The sequence below is a fragment of the Ascaphus truei genome, chromosome 4, assembly GCF_040206685.1.
Source record: "Ascaphus truei isolate aAscTru1 chromosome 4, aAscTru1.hap1, whole genome shotgun sequence".
In the NCBI taxonomy this organism is placed as follows: Eukaryota; Metazoa; Chordata; class Amphibia; order Anura; family Ascaphidae; genus Ascaphus; species Ascaphus truei.
The window spans coordinates 22,751,012-22,773,565 of NC_134486.1; the positions used below are offsets into that span (position 1 = coordinate 22,751,012).

At 43.6% G+C, this 22,554-nt stretch overlaps 1 protein-coding gene across 2 annotated transcripts in view; it reads right to left on the bottom strand.

Annotated features, from left to right (window-relative positions):
* LOC142492602 (uncharacterized) overlaps nt 1–9,798 on the bottom strand; it is a 152,320-nt gene extending 142,522 nt beyond the window's left edge. For both annotated transcript variants that reach the window (XM_075595402.1, XM_075595400.1), the window contains exon 1: nt 9,200–9,798. In XM_075595402.1, coding sequence (XP_075451517.1) covers nt 9,200–9,268 — 69 coding nt within the window. In that variant the 5' untranslated portion in view covers nt 9,269–9,798. The remainder of the gene's footprint in view (nt 1–9,199) is intronic.
* Nucleotides 9,799–22,554: the final 12,756 nt, after the last annotated feature.

A 22,554-nucleotide genomic window follows, 5' to 3' on the forward strand; every position in this document is an offset into this window, starting at 1 on the left:
CCGGAACGGAACCAGCTTTATGAGCGGGGCCCTGCTGTATTTGTAATGACCCTGATAAAGAAGATCACTGGTCCCAATACACATCCGAGGTGCTCCAGTGGTCAGCGTTGCCTCTTCTGAATGGACTCTATTTAGCACAACCCTCTGTTGCCTTTCCTTCAACCAATGTCTTATCCATTCAACCACCTTAGAATCCAATATCAAGCCTTGCAACTGGTTTGTTTATCAGTTCTCTATGCGGGGCAGTGTAAATTACATCAACTGCTCCACCCTGATCTATTACCTTAGTCACCCAGAGGTTAAAAAAAAACAACAATTAGGTTTGCTTGGCATGATCTCCCCTTAGTAAATCCAGAATGCATGCTGGACTTTAGATATTTAACAATTCTGTCTTTTAAAGCAGCAGAACAGGCTACATTGCGTTTTTTTAAATTATTTATTATCAGATTGAATCAGGGGTTCTTCAGAGCTGAACTGTGTTTAATTTCAGTTCTGGGGACCCCCTGCTTCCCGAAATACTTACCTTCGTAGCGGTGCCGGAATCTCTGCAGTCAGAGTAACTGTGTGCCTAACATAATGATGTCATCAGGTGCCGCTTCCTATTGGCACGCGTGACCGAAACATTCAAACCTCACGGGGATAACGTCACCCCCTACGGAGGTAAGTATCTCTGGAAGCAGGGGGTTCCCAGAGCTGAAATGAACACAGTTCAGCTCTGGAGACCCCGTGATTCAAACAAGCCATAAATAACACTGTCCTGTAGCTCCCTGCCTGCTTTCACGTTAGTTAAGTGGGACTATTACTCTGGCTCTTTGCCAGTCATTTGGAACTACACCGGTAATATACTGTAGTTCTGTTGGTGGTTTTTCTAGGAGTCTGTAGACCACTCCAGTACAAATGAAGAGCTGTGTCCCAGGTTTAATCTCCAGTACTTTAGATTAATGTATCTTTTATCTGGTTCTTCACAAGGGCAATGCCTCCTCCCCAGTCTAGGACATTAGGTTGCGACTGTTTCCCCGTGGCTAAGTGACCACCAGCATTTAGCCGCAGGTGATATCACCGCAGGGATCTTCTGCCCCCGGCCACTTCGCCCCAAAGGCAAGTCCCTAACCCTAGACCTTTCCCTTACAACCCTTAATCTTAACCCCTAATACTAACACTGCCCCCTACCCTAAAAACCTTAACCCCTTACCCTAACCACTAAAACCCCTAAAGGTAACCCCCTATCCTTAAAACTGACCTCATCGTGGAAGCGGCCTGCAGCTGAGGGTCCAGCAGAGGCGGATCCCTCTGCAGCCAAACTATTGAGACATGGTCGTGACCAAATATTCCATTCCACCTCTTCCCTACTTGGTCCTTTCTAAATATAGTGTAACCTGGTATAGCTTTGACCTGGTCCTGAGTGTTATTGTACCATGACTCAGTAATAGTCACAATATCTAAGTCACTCTGTCATTATTGCAATTAGTTCTGGGATCTTATTTCCCAAACTATAAGCATTTATACATATAACAGAATACTTTTTTTTATTATTATTGGTTTTCCTAATCCTTACCATTTCCCCTCTACATTTCATTCTGCCTGTGTTATTGATTCGTTTCCTATTGTGTTATACATTACTAAACTGATATGACAAATACACAGTTATGGTAGGAAATTTTACTCCCAAAATAGTTATTTGAGAAGTACAGTATTGAATTGGTCAAATACAAAGTTTATTAGAATAGTCAGTCCCAAAAAGATTTTTAGAATTCCAGAAATTAAAAAAAAGTAAACAAAAGCATTTTATATAATTAGTATTTAAAAAAAAAAATGAGATTGACATTGCCAAGAAAGAAAACATTATTCTATTTTTTGTTTGTTGTATAAAATGGTAATTATATTGGACAATGAATAGTTGCAAGAAAAATAATTTAACAGGAAGAAAAAAAAAACAGAACCTCTACAGAAGGTAGAAAAGGAAGGCCATTCCACATTAGGGGATTCTTGGTTTGTTAGATAATTTTTATTATTATTAGTTGATAAAGTGACCGACATCCCACTCATATAGGGTGACCATATATGTCCTGGCAAAAACCTGGGACAAATGTCACGCGTGCGCAGTCGGTGAGCGCCAACTGCGCATGCGCGAAGAGCGCTTGCTGACCACGCATACACGATCGGCACTTGCCGGCTGCTCATGTGCATGCGCGATTGGCTCTTGTTGACTGTGCGTGCGTGAATGCCGGTTGCTCATGCGCGATCGGAGCCAGCCTGCATGTGCCGATCACGCATGCGCGGTGGCTCTCTTCGTGCATGCACAGTCAGTGCTCCCCAGGGGGATCCAAAAACTGGGACAGCACCCGAAAAAGTCAGGACCGAGCCCTAAAAACCGGGACTGCCCATCTGGTCACCCTACGCTAATAACCTCAATAACCACATTGGTCTTTGAAACTGCGTATAGAACTAGGCCAGTATTTATGGGAGGTAAGCATGTAAGCTGCTAATTCAGCCTTTGTGATCACTGTACTTCTCCGTAGGCAATACAAAATGTTCTATAAGAGCACCCACTCTTGCGGAAATAGGCCTCAAAAGCTCAGCACCCAAGAATTTCGTTTTGGGACTTTATTGAAGACCTTTTCTGTCCTTGCTTGAATCGGTCTCTCCCAACTTTTCTTCCAAGTTAGGCAAGTTATGGAGATTCGAAAGGGAAAATTAACTTCATTTTTTAAATATTACAGTCGGAGAAAGCCATGATGTCATCAGAAAACCTGACGGACATTTTATTCTACCGGACGATAATACTTGATTTAAGGGTTTGTTTAACGGCAAGTGGGGTAGAGGGTTGTAGAGCAATAAGGTGAGCACAAATCCCTCCTCCACCCCCAAATAAAAAAATAAATAAAAAACATCAAAGTAATGGCTGTTTTAAAAGGAATAATAATAATAATAACCATCCACTGTACATGGAAGATCCCTGGGGAGGCCTTCATCCAGCAGTGAATCAACAAGGGCTGATGAAAGATAACATTTCTCCTTGCAAACATTAAAATGTGTATTAACATAAAATAGTACTTCTAGGTTTGGAAGAATTAGCTAAACACATCAGCCAAAAAACCCAGGTATGGCGAGCAGCGAGCAGTGCGACAGCATTAACGATGGAAGAATCAAAAGATTTGTTGAAAGATTATATAAAGGGAAAATGTGTTTGTGGGAAATGCGTGCTGAGCTACTTTGGCAATTTATATAGGTGATCTGGCACATCTGCCTTATGCTATACACAATGTTTAACATGTCATTGACACAGCAGCCAATCAGGTAAGACATGGAGGCTTTGTTTTCAGTTGACTGCCATGATCATTTATCACATAAACCCATTGTCCCCGAGTGTCCCAACATTATCACCACTGGGAAAAATGGAGTGTACATCACCTGTTGCAGCTTACTGTACATTACATCCTTAATTATTCAACTAGAAATGTGTGAAACTATCCAAGGCGCATTCACAAAATTAAGGGTCGTTTCAGAGAGTGAGCCAAAGAGTGCGCGCTGTATATACACACAGCATTCAACAAATCTGGCTATTTTACAGAATTTCGTGAACTAGCTTATTAAACAAAATTGCAATGCAGATTGACTTGCCATGCAGAGCTCCGGTACAACACGGCCTTTTCGCGACTCAAAGAGGGCAAATTATGCATGGCTCGCGACCTCAAATGAAAGTTCATCAAAGTTTCTCACCTCTAAAGACAAAAAGCATGGCCTCACGAGACAGTGTACAGGCAACACACAGGGGGACAAGCGAACACCGTGATTTTATGTATTTCTGCCTTACATAACGACTCTAGTTTAGCATTGATCACCTGCCCTTCTCGATGTGAATCACTTTCTTAAATGTCAACTAGGCTCAAAACCACAGCAGTTTAATAATGATTCCCCATACTGTATACAGTTGCTAGTAGCATTCTACCCCCTTGAGAAAATCAATTGATCTGAAAACTTCATGAACCTGTTCCAGTATCAGCTGGTAACTGGTAGTCATTACTGTTTCAGCCACGACCAAATGGCCACCGGCGCTTTGCTGTGACTCACCCCGTCGCCGGGACCTGTTGCCGCTGGCCGCATTGCCGCTAAGGTAAATGACTAACCCCCTACCCAAAACTCCTACGCTAAGTCCTCACCCTAAAACCCCCTACCCTAAAAAACCCTACCCTAACCACTAAAGCCCTTAATTGAACCCGCTACCCTAACCACTAAAACCCCTTAAATTAACTCCCTATCCTAAACAGTAATAAAACTGACCTTAGAAGCGGCCAGCGGTGGGGAGTCCAGTGGCGAATGACGGTGGTCATTTGGTCCCATTCCCGCATTTATACCCAACAATAAAAAGAAAAATCGCCACCCAATTGGCAATTGGAGAATGGGTCTAATGGTGGCTGGTCTCACATTTGTTTCAATGTTTGAAGGACAACAAGTAGCAGTTACAATATTATGAAATTGCATTTTTGCCCAATGCAATGCTATCCTGGAAGAAGCCGCTGGGAGGTGAAACGCGCGTACGGTGCACTCTGTGGCAACTGCGTTTGACATTATGCGGATGTCCTAATTGCGTGACGTCATAGCACGGGTGACACACCGCTCTGCGTTTCTGTAGGACATCATACCAATCTGCTCCTCATTGGTCTCCTGAGCTCATGTGTTGAACATATGAAGGAAGCTTTGTTACAAAGAAACAGATAAACTAAGGGCTTTTCATCCGATATAAGGAGGTAGAGATTTTCTACTCCTCTACTTTCCTCTCCCTCTTATCCCCAAACATCCAATCTCTCGCCACCAATTTACGCTTCATTAAACATATATAGATTATGGGATTTGGGGTTTTTAAGGATCAACAAAAGTGCCAATAGGGACACAAATAAACTCTAGTCTATTAATAGGTCCCAAAACTATATTTTTGGGTCAGTTCGTACTAGGAACATTAGGAAAAGAGGAGCATGATGTATGATGAGGACCTTTGGCTTTACTCAACTAGAAATATTTTTAAAAAAAACTTTGGTCTCACAAAGGATTATAAGTTTTTATTCTATTTTTTTGTGTCTCTTGAAAATGTGGGTGTGCATCATGTTTTATAGTTGTGTAATTAAAGTTAAGTTTTATGGCTATAAAAGCAATGTGGAATTTCGAATCTGCACAACGAGATTTGGTATTTAGGCTTGTACCTCTATTAGGACTTTCTTCCTTTGGGTATATTTGTCCTTTTAATACTATCACATGCATTATTTGCAAACTTGATCTTGAAATATTGTCTTTAAAATATACAGTATATTTATATATTTGTAATTTTCCTATTAAAGGAGCAATCTCAAAAAAATAATATTTGTTTATATAATATAATTGGAACTTCTTGTGCCGAACCTTGCTTTTTTCAGTGCCGAAACCCCCTAGTTTAAGATAATTACTGGTGTACACTACGGGGCTCCTTCTTGGGGAATATTGGCAAATCTTGCCTGCCCCACAAGCATCGGTTGTGGCTTCCAATTGGTCGATGCCGGCGCCCAATTATGGATTTCCCCTGAGGAGCACTGGCATTGTCAGTACTAATCATCTCAGGAACAAGGAGGTCTCCGGCGCTGAAAACAGCGAGACTCAGTACCGGAGTACTCCCTGGTTCCAATTATGAAGACAAAAAATGGTTTGTGTTTTTTTTTATGGAATTGCGGATTTAAGCATTGCTTGACCACTAAACCTATTTGGGGTTGGTCATTTTTACATTGCTTTATATAGTCACATCAAATTTTACTGGGCATCTTAATGAAGAATCACAAACTGCAGGTAAACTGATTTTAATGTTTAAAAGTCATGGGGGCAATTAAGCTACTGGACTCCTGGTGAAAGTGAGCCCCTGCTACAGTTCAACACCAAATATCTAATTCTCCTGAGGAGTCAGGGATCTTAATAATACATGTATCCTCTACTCTCCTAAACACAGGTTGAGTAGTCACTAAATCTAACCCAGTACGACTCAGTAGTGAGAAAAAAACATTACACAGTGCACAATAGAACTTTGTTTTTAAGGTCCATAACAAGATGTTGCCAAATAACCCCCAAACCAGAGCAAAGATGTTTGAAAAATACATGAAGATATGAATGTCAGCACATATTGATGAGCTCATGAAGCAGATGGATGCGGTATGAATCCCAGTGTGATCTCTCCTTGTGATCTTGGAAAAGTCTTTTTATCTCCCTGCGCCGTAGATACCGAAAAATGGGATTGTGAAACGCGTTGGGGCAGGAAATCATTGTGCCTGCTTCATTCTATAATGAATGTTTTCCTTCCGAAGGAGGGATGAGGTGACACCGCAGAGGACGTACTCAAAACAGAAAATTCTTTAATAAAAGGGATCGATGTTTCGGTCCACAACTCAAGACCTTTGCCACCTTTACAAAGGTCTGAGTTTTGGACCAAAACTGTCGATCCCTTTTATTAAAGAATTTTCTATTTTGCGTAAAAGTGCCACCTCTTTCCTCCTTCAGAAGGATACACATTAGTTACTAATTACGTCCTCACAGGTGATAGGTGTGCACCCGAGGTGTTTCTGTTAAATCGAGTGAGTGCACTTTTTTTCTGCAACTGGTGCAACATTCTATATACAGCTCGGCATACGGTATATCTGTGTATATAGATTACACGTTTTTGGTGATTTGCACAGAAATAAATTTAAAACACCAGAGAGGAGAGAATCGGAAGGGAAATCCACAGTTACATAGGAAATCAAGATGCTAACCCAGCGGTGCGCAATCTGGGGGGGCGCGCCGCCGAGACTTTATTGGGGGGGCACAGGTGCTAAGAGTACGAGGCCTCGGTAAAATGTACTTACCGGCTTCTTGTCCACGCGTCACCATGGCAACGCGGCATAAAATGACGCCCGTTACCATGGAGACATGATGTCAAATATCGCCGCGGGTCACGTCACGTGACATGACCCCGCAGCGTCATTTGACACATCATTAGAGGCGAGGGGGGCGCGACCAAGGAGGCAGCAGGTAAGGGGGGTAACAGGGAGTTTGCGCACCACTGTGCTAACCTATTCCCCATTGAGTCTGCATAATAAAACTATGTATGGTTCCCAAACTAGAACACAAGAGTCCAGCAGGGGAACACAAGGACTTCCAAAGTGGAGCTCCACACACACACAGCTTTAAGACAAATGAATGAGGTTTAAGATGGTCTTACAGAACACTGAATAGGTAACCCTTCACTATAGATAGAACAACAAAGTAAGCAAATCTACATTGTGTCTCTTAAGGAGAATTGTGGACTTCAAAATACACTGGAGACACTAGAGGAAGAACTGAACTTCCAATGGTCTCCGTAGTTCAGTCAATGGTCGCCAAACTGTACATCAATGCTATGTGCATAAGCAGACTTTCTAAATAAGATTATGTTGCTTTTTTATTATATTGTTTCTGGTACTAATAATGTAGTAAAGTTTCTGTTTTATATTTAAGTGTAGTATGTTGGCTTGTACAGGAGCTCATGTGGCATCCATGGATATTCTCTCTAATTAGCTCAGGTTACAGTCCCACATACCAGTGTCTGATCCTGCCCTGGAGTGCAGCTACATCCATTCAGAAAAACAGTCCCACACACACTCACCAGAGACATCCCTCTAACCATGCTCCCTCCTACCTACAGTGCTAGGTCCCAGACAAAGCACTGTTACGGTAAGTCCCAGAACCTGGCAAGAACCCAGCATCGCATTAATAGTAACAATGTATCTGCAAAGGACAATAACATACCGTTAATGCCAGGTTCTTTACGGGAGGAAACGTGGCTTAATTATGGATTATGATATGCAAATGAGGTGTTATTAGAACATCGCACATCTGCAAAAGTCTGTTACGGTTAACGCGGGGACTTAGCAGTGCGAGATTTAAGTTATCCCTAAACTTGGTGTTACTTCTATACAGACACTGACATAGGGCTTTTGTAGTGTCTGGCTGGATGTAAAGCCACATGAAGACAGGATTTAAATAACATACTGTAGCATTATCTCCCTCGGCTCTCTCCACTTCAGTAAAAGCCCTTATTTTGGGGTGTAGATAGGAGTAACGCCAAGACTGGCGTAATATTGGAGGATAATAACTATGTAACTATGTAACAATAACGTGACCTTAAGTCCATGCTAATGAGATGTAGAACAGTCAGAGTTGTTTGGAATATAATTAGCTTTGAGGAGACCATGTACACAGGGTACTCTGTGAACATGACGTCTCTTTCCGTTTTAGGTAACGTCACGTTTGGAGTCCGAATTTAACGGAGCTATGTACGCCTAGCCCTACGAATGCTGCCTGGCCATAGGTGACACCACTGATTCAGTTATTCAGGATGCCCTAAAACATTTAGGCCCATATTTACAAAGCCGGGCCAAGCCACAAACACCTCTCTACACATAGACACGTTACAGCTCAATCACATGAATAGGCCATAAGTTATCTTCCAGCGCCAGCAGGGGTCTTACAGAATAGCATGGCTTAGTAAAGGTGGCCCTTAGTCTCAATTTATGCCAGGATTTAAATACATAACACTTTACTGACCAAGAGCTGATAGTTTTGCGGTAAAAACCACAATAAACATTGTTAGAATGTATATTAAAATATAGAAGCCATTATATTTATTGTTAAACTAGAAGTACGTATCAACAGACTTGGGGCAGGCCTAACCCATTTACACAGCCATGACTCGCTACCCGTAGCAAGAGCTGCAGATTTCCAACACCAACTTGCATGGAAAGGTCTTTTGGTAAAAGGCACAAAAACTCTCCCATTAGCCCTCTCCACTGCTGGAGCCGGTGACCTGCAGAGCCCCGGCAATGCTTCGGGGATTAGTATAAAGAGGGATCAGGCTATAAGGCCGGTCACCCTTCTCTGCATTTGAATTTCCAGTTCTTTGCAAGCTGTGGTTCTCCTACCTCCTTGCTGCCATAAGGTGTTAGATCTCTGAATTAATAATGCAACGCTCTCAGAGTTTTCAACCGCCAAGGAGCTAACTATAGTCTTACCATAATGTAACGTAGACATTAATCCACGTAAGATGTGGCATTCGATAATACACGTAAAAAAAAAAAAAAATATATATATATATATATATATACACACACACACACACACACACATATATATATATATACTGTATATATAGTGTTGGCACCGGTCTTACCTTTAGTTGAAAAGGCTGAATTTCACTTAAACTCTGGTTCCTGAGCTTCTTGGTTAAAACCTTCAGCATTGTACAAATCCGAAGGGCAAGGAAGAGGTTAAACACATTTACACACACACACACACACACACACAGACATACACACGCATATGTAGCACTGCAAATAAAAATAGTTTGTAAGCAATGAACCTCCAGGTGCTTTGAATCTTTTTAGGCACGTAGGCTTGTAGGCTGTTAGAATCCACACAAAATAAATTCCTTACAAGAAAGAAATCGCTTCTATAAAAAAGAAAGAGAGGAAGAAAAAAAACTCCCCTGCTTCAGTTACTTAAATCAGACGTGAAACAATGATTTAGCAGAATATTTGTAAGGTTCCGGCTTCTATCTGATGTAAGTTAAGTAAGGTTGGCAGAAACCTTTGCGATCGGCCGGAGCCCCTTTTTCTAGTTCATGGTAAATTACTTAAAATGCCATCTGAGTATTATTCTTCAGCCAGCCATACCTTCCTCTTCTTCCTCCCTTCCCTCATCCACACTCCCTCTCACACACACATTCACACACTGCCTCTCTGTCTGTGTCTCTGCCTTCTAGCAATGTGAAACTTGTAGCAAACACAGCACTCGCTCAGGGCTCCTATTGGTTGGCACAGGAAAACTGTGTCAATTTCAGTAGGCTGGACTTTCATTTAAAGGGAAACTGATAGCAGGCGGCCCTGTGAATCCTGCAGTGAGAAGCGTAGCTCCTTCCCCCCCTTCCTGTAATGCTCAGGGGACAGAGCAGGCAGTCACTTCAGGCTGCCGAGGCTATTGGGAAACACCACGCTTAAATCCCTATTCTAAAGTAGACGGTTCAATGATTTTTACCCTTAGAAACTGCCTCTTGTTGTCTATTTACATCCCAATTATATACGTCACCGTTCAAAGCCTCCAGAAGTTTATGGAGTACTTTGGTATTAGGTGGTACCTTTTTTATTTGGACTATCAATTGATATTATAAGACAAGCTTTCGAGAGTTCTCCTCTCTTCCCCAGGTCAGCGATACTGATTAAACGATTCCAGAAGCCCCATGGAAAATGAGGCGTTTTCTGAGGCTTTCGACTTCAGCTTCAACTTCAGCCACCATAGCGATTCTGTGCTTCCTAATTCCGCCCGGATCAGTACCATTGTGAGATGGCGAGACCCTTTATTAACGCCTTTGCTGAAAGAGGGGCCACCTTACACAGCAGAGGGATTAATCCAGGTGTGCACTGTAGAACTTGTTGCTGTATTTTGTCGAGAGTTGAGATTTGGGACCTGTAAATATTTTTAAAAATACATACACACCTGATCTCACCCCCGCCTCCCTGCCATCTCTTCCCCAGTAAATTGTGTTAACCCTCATTTCTATACTGACTAACCTTAAAACTCACCCCACAAAGCATCCCAATAGCCTGCACTCATGGCTATTCACCCACACTCAGTGACTCCTACCACCCATTGTGACCAAGCACTGCCATCTACAGCACTTATTCCCTCACCTACTGTCTCTGTAAATTCCCCATCAAACCTCTTAGATTGTAAGCTCTTCGGGGCAGGGATTTTCTTTCCTATTGTCTGATTTTGCTGCACTTTATGTATTATTATAATTCCCCGTACTGTATTCTTTGTGAAGCGCTGAGTACACTTTTGGTGCTATATAAATAAAGACATATGTAGCCCTGTGTAATTTTGGGGTTTCATGCCTCTCTCCTCCTGTGCAATAATCCGTTAAAAGGGCAGATTTGCCAGGAGTAATCATGAGATTTGCCCTCATCCCCTGTGATGTGTATTGTGTAGTGAAGGAAGTGACATCATGCTCTGTGTCCAATAACAGTGACACAGGGGTGGTGCCTACTGGAGCTATATAGTATACAACACTGCCTGAATTTAGGGTGTGTGATTGTCTCATCCCACTTGAATGAGACTGTCTGACCCAACACATTGCCAGGGCCCTGGCAAGTATTGTGGCCCTCCCCTAGGGGAGAGGTGGGCAGACTATTCCCCTTACTCTATTAGAGAGTAAGGGAAGAGCAAGGACAGCTTCTAGGGCCCTGACTTGGAGTGGTGTCCAGGGACTTCCTTGAGGTGGGCAGCCTTTATGATGAGCGGCTAGAGACCGGCCGCAATGATGGGCAGTCTGCCACTAAAGATGACAATAAAGAATATCCAATTTGAAAGAACCTTCTTGCCGGAGAGTGGAGTCATTCAGGGGGAAGCTGCACCCAGAGGTTCTCTTTCAGAGACTCCTCCCTGCTGTCGTGGGGACCTGGAAGAGATGGAGGCGCTGTACCAGAAGTGAGTAGTTCTCAGCATTACCTCACGAGCCAGTCCTGATGTATTTCCCCATATCACCGCGGAAGACTCAGGAATTCTGTAAGCTAGCAGGTGCACCACACTATAGTACATGTAACATGGGGCAGTTTCCTCACGTAAGGGGCCAATATGAGATTGGGGGGGGGGGGGGGAAACACCGTTACACATACAATACAAAAAAGATAAGAACCCGATCTTTAATCTTGAAATCAAAAGGGTTAAAAAAGGTATTTGTTGCATGTTGTATAACCCTACTTATCTTGTGGAGGTGAACTGGAGCTAATTATAGGCAGAAGGAAACAAGGATAGGAAATGTCAAGATTAGGAGAGACGTAGTTATTTGGGGTTTTAAATAATATATATGTTCTTGTATAACACTCACAATGTACACAGAAATTGGATTAAAATAAAATATTTTAGTCTCAGTGAGTCTATGCCCCAAAGAATTCATTTATGTTCTGGTGCCTTTTGTAAAGGGAGATACAGTGATCAGACCAAATCCACAAGGGGAGATAACAATTAGATTTGACCTGGGTTTACTGACACCAGGAGCAGCGCTCTTACCATTACGCTAGTTCTTGTTCCCAATAATAGGAGGAGTGCGTCCCTGTGCAGTGTATATTCCTTGTTTAGGACCACGTTTGGCAAGTTGAGGAATATGGACCACTATTTCGATAGAGATTGGTTCTATTCCGGTGTTGGGATGCTGGCTATTAACTGGTGGCGGAATAGTTTGGCTAATGTTCTCCTCTGTATTAAGTAGACATGGGTCATGTATGGTAGACCTGAGGAGAGATAGGAGTTACGTAATATCTATTCCAGCACAGGTGAGCACTTAGGATCATGTTAGATATAGATAGGCTATCCTAGAGCCTGTAGAGGAGGTCCCAGTATATGAGGGTGTGCTACATGTATGTATGTATGTGTGTGCAATATGTATGTATGTATGTGTGTGCAATATGTATGTATGTATGCGTGCGCTATATGTATGTATGTATGTGCTATATGTATGTATGTATGTGTGTGCTATATGTACAGTATGTATGTATGTGCGCTATGTATGTATGTATGTGTGCATGTGTGCGCTATATGTATGTATGTATGTATGTGTGCGCTATATGTATGTATGTGTGCGCTATATGTATGTATGTATGTATGTATGTATGTGTTCGCTATATGTATGTGTGCATGTATGTGTGCGCTATATGTATGTATGTATGTGTGCGCTATATGTATGTATGTATGTGTGCGCTATATGTATGTATGTATGTGTGTGCTATATATGTACGTGCTGTATGTATGTGCGTGCGCGCACACACACACATATATACTTAACATGTTTTGGTCAAAAGATTGGCCTAAATGACCCATACGTATGAGAAGAAAAAACATTTAAGAAATTAATCAAATGATTTGCCATACTGGATGTGCATTGGGGCTTCTTTGTTTACTCTTGTATATATACAGTATATATTCCCCTGATGAAGTGACATGAATCGTGTTGGGGCATGTCTTGGGATCGCTCTCCCCTGGTAACTTCAGCTGCACCTATGTTTGAATAAAGTCTTTATACTTTTTGCACTTAAACTGTGGAACAGATTCATTTTGTTTGTCTATTGAATATATATTTGATTAAATGGATATATATATATATATATATATATATATATATATAGAGAGAGAGAGAGAGAGAGAGAGAATCCAATGCACAGCCGGCACACCATATGCAAGTAAATAAGTTTTGGTGCTTATCCCATAAAGCAATAACAGACCATACGATACCGGTTGCAACACGACATCAAGGGACAGCACGCAGGTAAGTAAATCAAAAATGTTCTATATTTGATAGAAGACACAAAAACCGACGTTTCGGTCCCCCAGTGGGACCTTTCTCAAGGTGCTGCACCACCTTGAGAAAGGTCCCACTGGGGGACCGAAACGTCGGTCTTTGTGTCTTCTATCAAATATAGAACATTTTTGATTTACTTACCTGCGTGCTGTCCCTTGATGTCGTGTTGCAACCGGTATCGTATGGTCTATATATATATATATATATATATATATATATCCATTTGTGCTCATTTGCATGTCATTTCCCAGAATCCCTTGCTGCAGTGGAAGCACTGTATGCTGGGAGATAATGGTGAAAGGCAGGTGTACAGACCTGTCTAAGGCTTGTAATATAGTGTGTGCGGCCGTGCGCGCGCTCGTGCCTGTGCGAACGCGCGTGCACGTGCCGCACACTTTTTGTGCGTATGCTGTGAGCGAGTGAGGTACTATGTGTGTGTGTATATGTGTGTGTGTGTGTGTTATAAATACGTTTGAAATAAATAAATACGTTAATAAATTATTTATTATCATTGTACATACTGTACACACACACACACACACACAAACTTCAGCAGCGGTAGCAGCGCAAAATGTTTATTTTCTTCATCTTCCCCCCTGTTGGCCGGTTTCACGCTCACTGCCGTGTGCGCGCGCGGTCCTATTATATGAAGGCTGACTAACTTCAGCCAACTATAACTGCCGTGTGCGCACGGCGCAGCAAGCGCCCTCTATAGAACAGCCCTAAGACGTGTGAATGTGCTCACAAGTGATATTCTTTATTGGCTATATGCTAACAGTGGAGGTTTTTTGTCGCCTTTTTCACCCACCATAATTTAAATTGTGTATGGTAAACCTACCCAGCTTGAAAATTTTGCAAAGCCAGCAGTACAACCTCACACTGAGGATACCCATTAAGGTTTAAACATGTCTGTGAGTGGTTTTATTGGCTTTGCATATCCCAAGCTGTGCTTAAAAGCTGTGTGAACAGCGTTGCATTTGCTTATATGAACTCCATGTAAATGGCTTTTCAGGCAAAGAGTGACACATTGCGTGCTCATTTGCATGTCATTTCCCAGAATCCCTTGCTGCAGTGGGAGCACTGTATGCTAGGTGATAATGGTTGAAAGGCAGGGTTGCAGACCTGTCTAGGACATGTAAATGTGCTCACAAGTGATATTCTTTATTGGATAGATAGATAGATAGATAGATAGATAGATAGATAGATAGATAGATAGATAGATAGATAGATAGATAGATAGATAGATAGATAGATAAATAGATAGATAAATAGATAAATAGATAGATAAATAGATAGATAGATAGATAGATAGATAGATAGATAGATAGATAGATAGATAGATAGATAGATAGATAGAATTAAACGGGGTATTATAGGCCTTAGTGAAGTAAGAAGAAAGATGGAGACCTCATTGAGCTCAAAAGTGGTACAGAAGAAATGGAAAAACAATATACAGTAGTGGAGTATGAAAGTTCATCAGAAACAGCAGCAAGAATCCTCATTCAATTGACAAAGAAAGCAAGCTTCCAATTATCCAAGTGCACGCCCCAACATCCAGTCACACAGGGAATGAAGTGAAAGACATCTACCATGAAATCAACCAATTTAACAACAAAGAAAATTGCCACCTCAAGATCAGTATGGGGGACGTCAATGCAAAGATTAGTGCCTAGCAGAAATACCAAGCATCAGTGGGTGAGCATGGTTAAGGCACCAGGATTAAACGTGGAGACCGATTGGGAGAATTTACAGACTGACAACTTCTATATCATGAATTAATTATTTAAGGAGAATTCAAATAGAAAAATGGACATGGAATGGACTAACTTAAATCAAGAATGAAACGAACTATATCAGAGCTAAAAAGGAACACCTGTTGGAAGTGGTCACAGTCCTTAATAGAAATAGGCGCAACTGTCAAAATCTATTTCATGGAATTTCCCGAGCTTTCCATTCAAAATCCGTTCCGCGGTGTAAAATCCGTCAGCGGATTGTTCCAGTTTCAATCCGTGCAGATTAATCAAAAACCGCTAGTGGATTTTACCAATACAATCTATTTATTTACGATAACGGGGCTGATGCAATACTGCTTCTCCTTGCTACAGAGCTGTTCTCTCCCCCAGGAGGTCAGAAGGGGGATCTCTGCTACACATATAATATACACTACACTGTATATCAAGCTCATGTATACATCACTTTGTACACAACCATGAAGATCAGAACAAAGATTACTGTAATATTTGCAGTGCAGTCACACATACAGGTGTTGAGTAGTTAAATAACGTATATGACATGCTTACATGTGTGCCCTCACATTGCCGTAAGGATTCAATCATTATAAAGTGATCCTTTGCCTTTTTGAGGACCATTTAACTGACCACTAATCACAATAACATTAGCTTAAACAACAGTTAAAGCTGCATTATTCTGGCCCAAGCCCACTGTGGCAAGTGAGTATTGTAGGATCAGGTAGCTAAACTCATCTCCTTTAAATGCACACAGGAGTCCTTCTATTTTCTGTCACTTTTATTGGAAGGTCGGGGGGGGGGGAGCAGAGGGTATTCGGATAACTGGCAGGTTACATTTGTGGGGAGAAGGAGAAAAGGAAGGCTTTTCTGGGGGAGCAGTGAGAGGTGTGTCTTACCACGGTGGGTCTGCTGATGTAAAAGGGAGCATGCTTGTCTGTACAAACAGGAAATACAATCAGGACTATACCTTATGACACACATAGCAGGGGAGAATGGGCAAACCATGATACTGGTGTAACGGATTTTCTGGACCTGACTGACCCACCCAATCTCACATTGGCCCCTGTGGTCTAACCAGCCCCCATTACATGGTAGTGTCTGGTGGTGCACCTGTTGGCAACAGGACTCCTGAGTCTCCCGCATGATGTTGTGTGGGGATTGTCAACCCAGACAGGTAGCTGAGGTAGTGTGCATGAGTCCTACCTATATCCAGTGCAGCGCCTCCACCTCATCAGGATCCCTGCATCCGCAAGGGGATGGTTCTGATGAGGAACTCCTCCTTGGTGGTGCGTTCCGCTGGAGAGCAACTTCACACTCACACAGTGGGGTTGTCTTTGAACAAGGCGTCTTTATTGTTGCTTGGTGGTATGGGCCAGCTGCCCCTCACAGCTAGCAGTCTAACCGCTCATCTCTCTGCTGCACTCCATTAGGAAGGTCCCTTCTCCTCTAATAGAGTTGCTCTCCACCTCTCCCCTCAGGGAGATTCACCAGCTTGTCTCTCTGCTTTGAGCTGCACAAACTCACAGCTCTTACATCAGACACTGCAACACTGTTGCAGACTTCCACATGACTCTCCTGAACAGAGTCAGAACACCAACTGAACTGAACTGCTAACTTTAGGCAGTGCTGTGTCTTATATCACCTCCAGAAAACAGACACCCTCTGTGTCACTAATCGTGGACACACAGCATGTTGTCACTTCCTTTGGGACATATGACACCTCACCAGGGTTTGAGGGCAAACCTCCATAATTGTTACTGGCAACCCTGCATACTTACCAGGATTACTGCCAGCATGAAAGAGATATGTACACCAATTTTACACAAGGCTACACTGGGAAAAGAGGGGCGTTGCCAAGGCAACTGGCTGGGAAGCCACAAGGGGAAGCAACATTGTTGCAAACTAGGCTGAGGAGCAATGGCTGCCTCGGAACAGAGAAGACAAATAGAGAGGTCCCAGGACACGCATCATTTCAAAGAGTTAAGAGTTAATGTCAGACCTAATCTAATCACTCACTGTACCCAGCACTTATCCCCCAAGATTCCCCATCAGCAACCTGCTTATAGTTGTAGCACCCTTGCTAATGTAGCTCAGTGAGTCTGGGTCCCTAAGTCAATGTAGGGGTTAATTTTCCCTAGGCCTTAGTACTTATTGTACAGTATGTTATACATTTTGTGTACTAATGTTGCAGTTTTAATGGTTAGTGTCTGGTACCACCTTAGTTCCGGATGATGCCAGAAGGTCATCCGATATGGAGTGACTTTATTGTAATATTTAGTTCAACCCCTAATCTGTCCAGTAACGGGGCGGGGTAGTGTACCCACCTAAGGTTATAAAAAGCAGGGTTCTTCCCTTTTTATATCTTTGGATTCTCCGGAGGTACCAGACGAGGGGGGTTCCCAGGCTCTTCTAGCCTGTAAGGAGGGCACCTTTTATTGTATTTCGTATAGCGCCAGTATCCCAGCATCAGGGGCTCTCTAGAGATAGTGCTTATAAGATCCTACACTGCAGTAGACAGTACTTCCCAGCTGCAGGGCTAACAAGAGACCTGGATTCCTGGATGCAAGGATCTAGGTCTGTACCAGGCAGGGCAAGAGGTTCTACAGAAGAGAGGAGCCACTACAAGTCTCAGTGTGAGGAACTTAAAGTACCAGTCTCAAGATACTAAAAACCTGTCCTTTTGCTGCTACAAGTTATGTTCAATAAACAGCTCAAGGTTCATGGATCCTCTTATTCATCTACTCCTCGCCAAGAGCCATCACGGATCCTCAGCCGTGAGAAGAACAAGGTCATCGCTGAGCACCCACATACACATTTTACAAGCACCAATCCTGCTTAAGGGATACACAATCGGGACCTTATATTTTTGGTGTCCACCATATCCTTCATAATAGGGGGCGGGGGGGGGGGGGTGTTACATAGTCAAGGGACACTGAAGCATCTTGTTGCTCTTGCTAACAATCACCCCACTTTAGCTATATATGTGTGTCCCTCAAATGATGTTCCAGTCTAAATGAATTCCAGACTTCTGATGTTAGCCGTTGCAAACATGTTAGAAATAGTCACTTTTAAAGTATGTTACTTAACTTAGTGTAACACAGTTTCCACCCCCCTCCCCCCCCCCCCCCTGGGAGATCCACTCTATTGTTACCGTGTGGGGCTGAAGCATGCCTGTAGGTTCAGGAGATCTGAGCTGTCTGCGTTGTTGTGGAGACCAGGACAGGCTTTTGGATACCATCTTAGTTCTTTCTCTTGGTGCTTAGCACCTCCAGCAGTAGTGGGCTCCAAGGAGTTCAGAGGTCAACCCCCACTATTGCACTCTTTCTTCCCCTGCCCAAGGACTGATACTCAGACAGGGGTATATTCTGAACAGGGTCTTTATCGGGTGGCATACACTGCAGATCTTCTCACAGCGATGCAAGGTCTCAGAGGCTTCATACCTCTGGATGGTGCTTTGCCCCTGGTAGTATAGGGCAACTCTGTGGCTGAGTCTGATGTTCCCTCAGTTCAAAGACTGAGGGCGAGCATGCTCATCCTGCCATAGGAGAGAATGACAGCTCTCTGGCTCATCTTTCTTCCAGAGCAGGACCAGGACTTCCTCTTTCTTCAAGAGCAGAAGCAGGACTAATACTAAATTTGGTAGTCCCCTAATTAGGATAGAAGGGGTGGGCTCATGGTCTATACCTATTCCTGATAGGTTTACACCGGCCATGAGTCACCACCGTACTCCTGTCCATCATAGAGGAGCATGGGTGGGGCACAACCCCATAGAATTAACCTGTTACTGCCTGCAGCTAACAGGACTTACATAACAGGACAGGGAAAGAAAGGCAGAATAAACATACCATGTTACATTAGCAACATACTTGAAATTAAGAGGTAACCAAGTGTACTTGCTCCACAAAAGGGTGATAAACTGCAGCGTGCCTCGGCTCTCATTCATGAACACAAAGAACAGTTTGTGGATCAGGGCCTCTGGTTTTTTTTTATCCTGCTAAAATGTTCTCTAAATAAAGAGACATGTTAGAAATGGCTGTTTATACAAACTAACCCTATAAAAATGTGCTTTCATGTACTCAAGATCTTTATGACTGTATTTGATCATAGACCGGAAGTGAAGTCCCGTGGGGGAGAGGTATGGGCGGTGCACAGCTCGGTGGAAAAAGGATACGGCTTTATTGTTTTGAATATTAAAAATAGAGGGATAACCCAACAAGTGAACTCTGAAACGTTTCACCCGTAATTGTTGATAAACCCGATTAAGGGTGAAACGCGTCAGTTCCCTTGTGGAGTTATCCCTCTATCTTACTTGCTTGCCTATGGCGAAATAAATCATTTTTTTAATATTCAAAACAATCCAGACGTTTCCTTTTTTCACCGAGCTGTGCACCGGCTATACCTCTCCCCCAACGGGACTTCCGGTCTACGATCCATGGCAGGGTGCACGCTGACCCGAACGCTGCACGAGGAGGCTGTAAGTTGTTTATGACAAACTTTTATATATATTTTACCCCAGGAGGTTTAGCTTTATATGTGGTATATATTGGGTAGGGGTCCAAAGTCATTTGACATCCGATGGTCATCCAACCCCTTCATACGCATTCCACTACGCTACCTCTCACTACATTGGGGTCCAAGTAGCTTGACTTGGTTATTGCAAATAGAAACAGCCTCACTGCAACCGGAAAAAAAGTGACTTGTATACAAAGAAATGTGATTGATATATATCCATTCCTCAAACTCTGCAGCACTTGTCATTTGGGGTTCACTGCCCTGGTTTTCTCTGTATATGATTATAATATGTCATTTATTTACAGGATCATCAAGCAGACAGTCGTTGGTTGAGGCTGCTGATTCACAGGAACAAGACGAGGTGGAATCCACCACCCTCCTCCTCACGGGAGGTTCCTGCTGAGGAAGTAGATGTTGCTCCTCCAGGTGCCCCATCCTTACCACCTGCTGCCCTAGCTGCTGTAGTTGCTGCTCCTGTGGCTGCTGCCCCTGCCGCTGCTCCTCCTGTGGCTGCTGCCCCTGCTGCTGTGGCTGCTGCTCCTGGGGTCGCTCCTCCGGCTGCTGCTGCACCCGGGTGGCCTAGTGTAGCACCCACAGTGACTCCCCCGGCTGAAGTATGCAGAGGGCAGCTTAACTTCCCAGCTGACTCAGATAGAGCACATAGCACGGCGACAGCCCCACAGCAACAAACTGATGCACCAGCACAGCAGTGCGATGCTCAATGGCATGGGGCAGATAACCTCAGGGCTGAATGGCCTGACATGGGCTGTCCAGCAGGGCATGCAGAGCCTGCGAGCCCTCTCCATGTTAACACCGGAAGCATCCAGCAAGTTCCTGCCCAGATCAGAGGTCTCAATGGTGGTGTCAACTCCACCTCCTCCATCTTCTGTGGAGTCGCCCACACCACCTCCAGTGCACGTGCGAAGATTGAGATGCGGCAGGCCTCACACCAGAGGTAGGGTGACCAGATGTCCCGGTTTAGCCGGGACAGTCCCATTTTTTTTTATGATGTGTCCCAGTGGGCTGACATACCCTGAAATATCCCGGTTTTCACAGAGCAGGGGATGCCGGTGAGAGAAGAGCAGATGATTGGCCTGGTAGGGGATGGGGTTAGCAGCAGAGAAGGGTGGGCGTGGGGAGGAGACCAGATGATTGGCCTAGTAGAGGAGGGTGGGGGCAGGGATAGCAGCAGAGAAGGGTGGGGGCAGGGAGGAGAGTAGAGCAGAACAGGTGATTGGCATGGTAGATGATGGGGGTGCGGTTAGCAGCAGAGAAGGGTGGGGGGCGGGGAGGAGAGCAGAGCAGATGATTGGCATGGTAGAGGAGGGTGGGGGCGGGGTTAGCAGCAGCAAAGCCTATCAGTAAGACCCGGAAGCAGTGAGTACTTCTGCGGTCTGCTACCAGGGCCAAAGATGGACTCCCCCCTGCTCCAGTGACAGGTAGGGTCTGGAGAGATGGAGTGGGGAGATACACGAGAGAGAGAGAGATGAGAGAGAGAGATGAGAGAGAGAGACAAACACACACATACACACAAACACACACATACACACAGACCTGGGAAGCGAGAAAGACACACACACACAGACCTGGGGAGAGAGATACACAAACACACACAGACCTGGGAAACGAGAGAGACACACACACACACAGACCTGGGGAGAGGGATACACAAACACACACATACACACAGACCTGGGAAGCGAGAGAGACACACACACAGACCTGGGGAGAGAGATACACAATACACACATACACACAGACCTGGGAAGCGAGAGAGACACACATACACACAGACCTGGGAAGCGAGAGAGACACACACACACAGACCTGAGGGGGGGGGGGGGAAGAGAGAGACGCACACTGACTGGGGAGAAAGAGAGAGAGACACACACACAGACAGACCTGGGGGTAGAGCTATATTGGTTCTGTACTGCAAACATTTTCTAAGTTCTATTGCATAGTAATAGGAAGAGCTACAGGAACGTTTTGGGGCCACGGCCCCTTCCTGAGACAAAAGCTACCTGTGTGTGGGAGACACACTGACTGGGGGGAGGGAGTCTGAGTGTCTGTGTGTCTGAGATAGTGGAGGAGGTGAGGAGAGGGAATAGATGTGGAGGGGGGAGATAAATTAATAAACCAGTATAAATGGTGAAGCTATTGGACAAATATCATTATAATATTTATTTTTAAGAGATGTAAATTTGTTTTAAAAATACATTTTTATTGTGTCCCGGTTTTTACTTTTGGAAATCTGGTCAACCTAACCAGGGGGCATAGTAAGGCTGGCAGTGCGGGTTAGAAAGGAAGGAGAAGCGTACATTGTACAGGTATATAGTTTGCTGTTTGTGTTAGATATGTCTGCCTTTCGTTTTCGCACACAGTGAAGTAACGTTGTGTGAATAAAAGTTTTGTTCCCAACTTCTGCCTCTTGGTAATTCTTGTTATAATAAGTAGACACATTATTTTACACCCATACTTAATATAGTCAATATTATAGCCCACAATAGACCAGAAAAACATATCCTATATTCCATTTAATCACTAAAACCCATTGTATAGTTCATTACATGAACATCACACAATATCAGAAGCATCTGTTTATGTGTTTCGTACATTAATATCTTCCATCATATATATATATATATATATATATCTTTGTATGAAACATGTAATTAAAGGGTTAAGTCCTACACTCAGTACAATCATTTGGGTACCACTTAAGACCTGCCCTTTTTCCTGGTAAGCTATTCCCAGAAATAACTACAGTATGATAACCATGGTCTGGATGTGAGTAATGGAAGGCGTTGGCGTGACCTAATTATCGTAGCGTTATATCCATGCACTAACATGAACGGAGCTTTGTGGATCTGCGATGTTGGGTTAGTGGCTCCTTAGCATATGATTTGCACGCCAGAC